Raw genomic sequence first — 5485 nt, forward strand, 5'->3', positions numbered from 1 at the left:
ATCCTTCACTGATACTGTCAGCATAGTTGCCCATCATAAGAAAACTTCAGACTGAGACTTTCATTTATGAAAGTTTGCCTGTTTTTATAGCAAGTGGAAAGAAATGCTGGAAAAAGAAGCAATCAAAACATGCCCTGTACTGAAATTGCATAGTTACTCATTGTCCTTTCCATGCTGATTGAGTGTGTCTTATGAACTGAATCAATGATGCCAAATCTCACTCTTTCATTTCCTGAAAGGAATGTGTTTATTATTCAGCATCCCCTTTGCCTGGGGGGCTGGGAGCCCTGCTCCTGCCCAGCCCAAGGCCCCAGGGGCATGGAACAGAGGAAGCTCTGCAGGATTTCCACATATGGTTACTTTTGTTTCTGCACCTGAAGCATCACTGCAAGCAAGAGAAAATGAGACATATATTGGGGTAGTTACACTCCTGACTATTCCTGCCCACTCCTCTTGGCCCCTTCTGTACCTCGCCACAGATTTATATAAACTGCAAAAGGGAAGTAGCACCATTTAAAAATCCTAATGAAGATTTACAAGAACAGCAAGAAATAGTAGCAGTGAGGCTTGGGTAAGAAACACAGGAGGACCACTGGTTTTGCTGCACAGGGAGGGCAGCTGAAGCCAGGAGCTGTGTAACTCAGATTATGTATGTTTTAAACACAGGCATTCCAGCACACAGGCTTAAAAAAAAATGATATTTGAAAAAAAAAAAATGGATATGCAGACAGCTTTGTAGTCTCCTTTGAAGATGTAGGAAAGCAATATAGAGGAAGGCATGGAAAACCAACACCTTTAGGAAGTGACCAAGTCAGGCAACTGTTCAAGTACTTCCTCAAAAGGCCAGCAGCACCCACAAGTGCTTACTGCTGCAAAGGTAGTAGTGAGCAGCACCTTAAAACCTTTTCCCTTCCTCCCATTGTTATGTCATTTGGAAAGGTTATCAGAAACAAAATCCGTTTGCTTCTCTTAGTCTCCAGCTGCAGTGTGTCCTCACCCAAATGCAACTCACATCTGTGCCTCTTGATATGACAGCCTCAGCAAACCTGAAGCGCTCCCCATCAAATGATGGGGAAACCCAGGAAAATAAATTAAATATTTTTTCCTAGGGTGATCCACCTGATTTTTAACCCTGCCTATCTTTGTTCAGATCACCTTTGATCTCTTGGCCCAAACACACAGTCTGTTCAGGTCACAGCACCAATTCTCTTGGTACAGGATATTTCTCTGGCTGACTTGCTGGAGCTGGAATTTGCTGGGCTGAAGTGAAGCTGCAGGAATTTTCCATCTTGTACAGATCCAGTTGTAGTGATGAAGACTCAGCCTCCTTATTCCCCAAATCTTCAGAGCTTCTGTAACATCAGAGTAAGGGCCTACCAGGAACAGCCTGTGACTCTATGAAGCAATACTTCAGAGCTGTAAAAGGACGGCTATAATCAGCTATCCAGCTCTTCCATTTCAACTATAAGTTGTTATACAGCAGTTTCTGTATTACCATCATATTCTTTAAATGTCAGCTTTCACACCCAAAGAGTGGTATCTCATGTTTTCTCCATATTCCTGAAAGAAATGCCCATTTCCCATGGAATCAAGGTACTGGTGGTCACCCTGTGTGTGTGTGTCCTGGTAACATCCTGAACTCATTTCCAACCACATTTGAAAAATAATTTGAAGAAGGAACATTTTACAAAAGCTGACAGTCAGAGGACACTGTACAGTGGCCTGTACTCGGAGCTGTTTGAGTTTCCTTGTATAGAACCAAAATAGCGTAATTAAGCTAATGATTGTTTTCCTGTATGACATTTTCCTTCATGTTTGTCATTAGAAATTCTTCAGTCCTTGAGTGGGACAGGTGCTTAAAAATGACAGTACACAGCTCTGTCCTTCTGACAGTCCAAACTCCCTCAAGAAACGCCTCTGATCAGATTGGAGCCTGCCCACAGGTCAGGGAGCAAAGGCACAGGATACATGTTTTGCTGCATCATGCTCTGACAAAAATTATGTTCGTGCCCTCTGAGTCCCCCTCCTCATGGCCAGGACCCTGCTCTGCTCCCCGTTAGCACCCCTCACACAAGGTGGGAGATCCTTCATCTGCATGAAAGGCCACACACAGACCTCGTTTCACAACAGTTTGACAATGGGGCCCAGGACTAAAGTACTGGACAAAATGTCCTTTGGACAAAACAAGGTGAGTCTCGAGATTTATTAGTTCAACAGTTTAATATCTAGAAGTGTAGCCCACTGTTCTGCTTGGAAAACACAAAACTCACGTTGTTGGACCAAACCAGAACCTAGCTTAAGGGCAGAGTTGCCCAGACCCTTGAACATCAGTGCCAGTTCTGGAAATATAAGAGAGGCTTTTATCATGTACATAAAGTTTTAGCACTATCAGTTTGAGTTATCTGAGGGACATGAAACCAGTTCCCCTAGATTGTTCTCATTTTCACGTTGCAAAAATTTTTATCTTCCCCTCCTCCCGCAGGTGTCACGGCAAGGCAGAAGAAATAACGGAGGCCCAGACACGTGCCAACTCGTCCCCAGAGCACTGCCAGATGCTCGGAAGCCAGGCTCTGCGTTGCTGAAATGCCTCCCACAGCCACCTCTGCCCTGACCAGACGCCATGCTCCCCCTCAGGCAGCCTTCCACCCAACAAGCTGCCCCGGAGACATCAGCACCCTCAGCCCGTGCCTTACGCGACCTGCGCTGCGCCCTGGCACCCACGGGGACACGGGTCTGGTCGATGCGCGGTGGTGGGGAAGGCACAGGTCTCTCGCCCTCCACCCCTGAAGCCAAATTCACCTGCCTGCTCTTAGGCCAAACTCCTCTTGATGTGCCAGCTGAGCGTGGCCCAAGAAAGGACTGCAGTGTTCAGCCCTCGGAGGAATTTTAAAAATAGCAGTGCCTCGACTAAATGAAGGGTATAAATTCAGCAGTGGCTGTACCCTCCCAGGTAGAAGCGTGTTACTCTCCCTTCTCATTGCCTACTGTCAATTTATATTTGACCAGATCCAATACCCAGATCAGACATATGTATTTGCACTTTCAATCATTTAAAGCAAGGAAAATCAGTTATAGGAACTAAACAAAAAATGCATTTTAGTAAATGTCCATATAAACAGTGTCTGGCTCCCAGATAGTGCTTATGTGCAATGAAGTTGAAGCACATCTGTAGCCTTGCAGTAGTCTTCTCACACACACAGGTACGTGCGTAAATTTTCGGAGAATCAGGGCCCAAGCTCCTGTTATTAAAGCAACAGAAAGAGTTTTTTCAGGGTGCTTGGTTAGATGTATTTTAAGCTTATTTAGTGAATCTCCAGGTTTTAATATCATTGTCAGCTGCTTGCACTCAGAAGCCTTTGCATTCGAGCTGCAGAACGTTAACGTTCATGTTACTTTTGCTTTGAAACTGGGAATGTGCAGTATTGTGTTTTAAAGACTCAGAGCTTTATTTCTTAAGTTTTGTAATAACATTGTATCATAGTTTTGTACATAGCTGTTGGTTTAAAATTATCAATGTTTATTGAATTTATGATGTGATATTGTGCTGAAACATGAATCAAGTGGAAGAGATTGTTACATTTAAGAACTATGCCTTTGTATGGTAACCACTGTGTTTAGACTAATGTTCAGGCTAAAGCTTATTTTGCTTTGCTGAATAGGACTTGTAACATCCTTGTAATACTGAACACTTTGCTGGACTAATTTAGAAGTTATGCCAAGAATTAAATCACTGGTTTATTTTAATCTAAGTATTGTTACTGAAAATCAGTTAACAAAAGCAAAGATGAATTTAGAGCAGACGCATGGGCAGACTCAGGTCAGGAAGCCCCACAGAGCAGCACAGCCCAGTTGCAGCTCAAATCCGGTTTGTGGCTGGCAGAAGCAGGCTGAACTCCTCCACCCTTTCCTACAAAACTGGATAACCCGCCCCAGGTTTAACTTGTGTGATTGTTACCTTTACAGTTTTTTTTCTTCCCTTCCTCTCCCTTCCAGTCTCAGAGCATGTCACCCATGTATCAGTCTTTCTTGCTCTCATTAATCCAATTTCTCTGCTCTCAGATTAGACTCCAGCCTACAAAAATCTGAGTATCAAAGATTTTCTCAGCACCTTTGCCACCTCCAAGTTTCCAGCAGGAGCCTGCAGCCCAGGTTGGCAGTGAGCAGCCAAACTCCTCCAGCCCCCACCTTGTTGTTTTATCAATGGGGGGAAAAAAATCACTTTGATATTCAGGATTTGGGAGCAAACAAGCTTTCTTGGTGTTACTTAAGGAACATTACCCGCTGATACCGCAGTATTCATCCACTTCTCCACCTGGGTCTTTCAGCTACCCCCATTTCCACCCAGAGAGAAAAAGTTATCACACAGAGTTTTTATTGCTCTGAATAGAAAGAGCATTCAAAAGAGGACCTTCAAAGAGAGGGCATTTGGCATTACCTTTCCACTCTCCTCAAGATTTTACAGAGAAATTGTTTATTTTGAGCCACTGCTTGTTCTTTGTTCTGTAGTCATCTGTGAAAATTGTATTAAATTATCTACAGAATCAGATCCCAATAAAAACAGGTCAAAGTGCAGCATTTATAATGTATTACTGCAGAGCAGCTCTGCTACCATTACAGTGATTATTTAACAAGAACAGGGGGATGGTCAAAGAAAGATGTTCAACTGGCACATGCAGTTTTGTTCCAGTTGTTACTCTTAAATACAGTTCATGATCCTGAAGATTTTTTCAGTGTTTGCAAGGCCAAATTAAATGCTGATAAAAACAATTACATTAGCAGCCATTTCAACAGGTCTGTGCTCATTTAAGCCAACAGTAGGTTTGGATCTCAAAAAAGAATTCTTATGGTATATTGCGGCAACTGCACAGAGTCCATTATCTAAACCAGCCTGTAAATGTTTTACCATTCTAAAAACCACAAGTTCCTATCTGTCAACTAAAAGCAGATTCCTTAAATAGGCATTGGCTACATGATGAAAATGAAGCTATGGAAGAAATCAGCAGAAGTTTTTTTCCAAGTACTTCACGTCAGAATTTGGATGTGTTGAAGGGGATGGAATTTCAGGGTTTGTTTTTTTAATTTCAATACTGAAAATATTTCAAAATTTAGAATAAAAGTCAAAGTACTTGACAAGTCTCCTTTCTTTTGTGGGGATGGAGGAAGCACGTCATTCACCAAAATTTTTCCAACATACAAAGTTCAATATAGAAGCTTTCTGGTAATAAAAGCCAGCACTTTGGCATTCTTAGCTCACCCTATCTATATATGTGGTAACAACCATGACGTGTGAGTGAACATGTTAATCATGGGGTTATGTTCACCTAACACATCCAAAAATGAATACAATCATGAATCAACTCCGTCATGAACCATATTTTTTTTTACTCACCCCTTAACTAAGGTATGGGCAGGATATGAAAAAGAGCTTTGCAATATTTAGAAACTTGACTACAGAGGGTTAAAAACTGGGCAGTGATAGTGATGG

The 5485-nt window shown here is 42.4% G+C and overlaps 1 protein-coding gene across 7 annotated transcripts in view; it reads left to right on the forward strand.

Annotated features, from left to right (window-relative positions):
* The window catches only part of INF2 (inverted formin 2), a 39782-nt gene extending 34652 nt beyond the window's left edge, over window positions 1-5130 (forward strand). For 6 of the 7 annotated variants that reach the window (XM_035326778.1, XM_035326782.1, XM_035326783.1 and 3 more), the window contains one exon: window positions 2483-2756. Coding sequence is in view for 2 of the 7 variants with exons in the window: in XM_035326783.1 (XP_035182674.1) it covers window positions 2483-2508 (26 nt within the window). In the remaining 5 variants the exon portion in view is untranslated. Of the gene's footprint in view, window positions 1-2482 lie in introns of all 7 variants that reach the window. The other variant, XM_035326784.1, reaches the window with a different exon arrangement.
* The last annotated feature ends 355 nt before the right edge of the window (window positions 5131-5485 follow it).

The sequence above is a fragment of the Oxyura jamaicensis genome, chromosome 5, assembly GCF_011077185.1.
Source record: "Oxyura jamaicensis isolate SHBP4307 breed ruddy duck chromosome 5, BPBGC_Ojam_1.0, whole genome shotgun sequence".
Taxonomy (NCBI): domain Eukaryota; kingdom Metazoa; phylum Chordata; class Aves; order Anseriformes; family Anatidae; genus Oxyura; species Oxyura jamaicensis.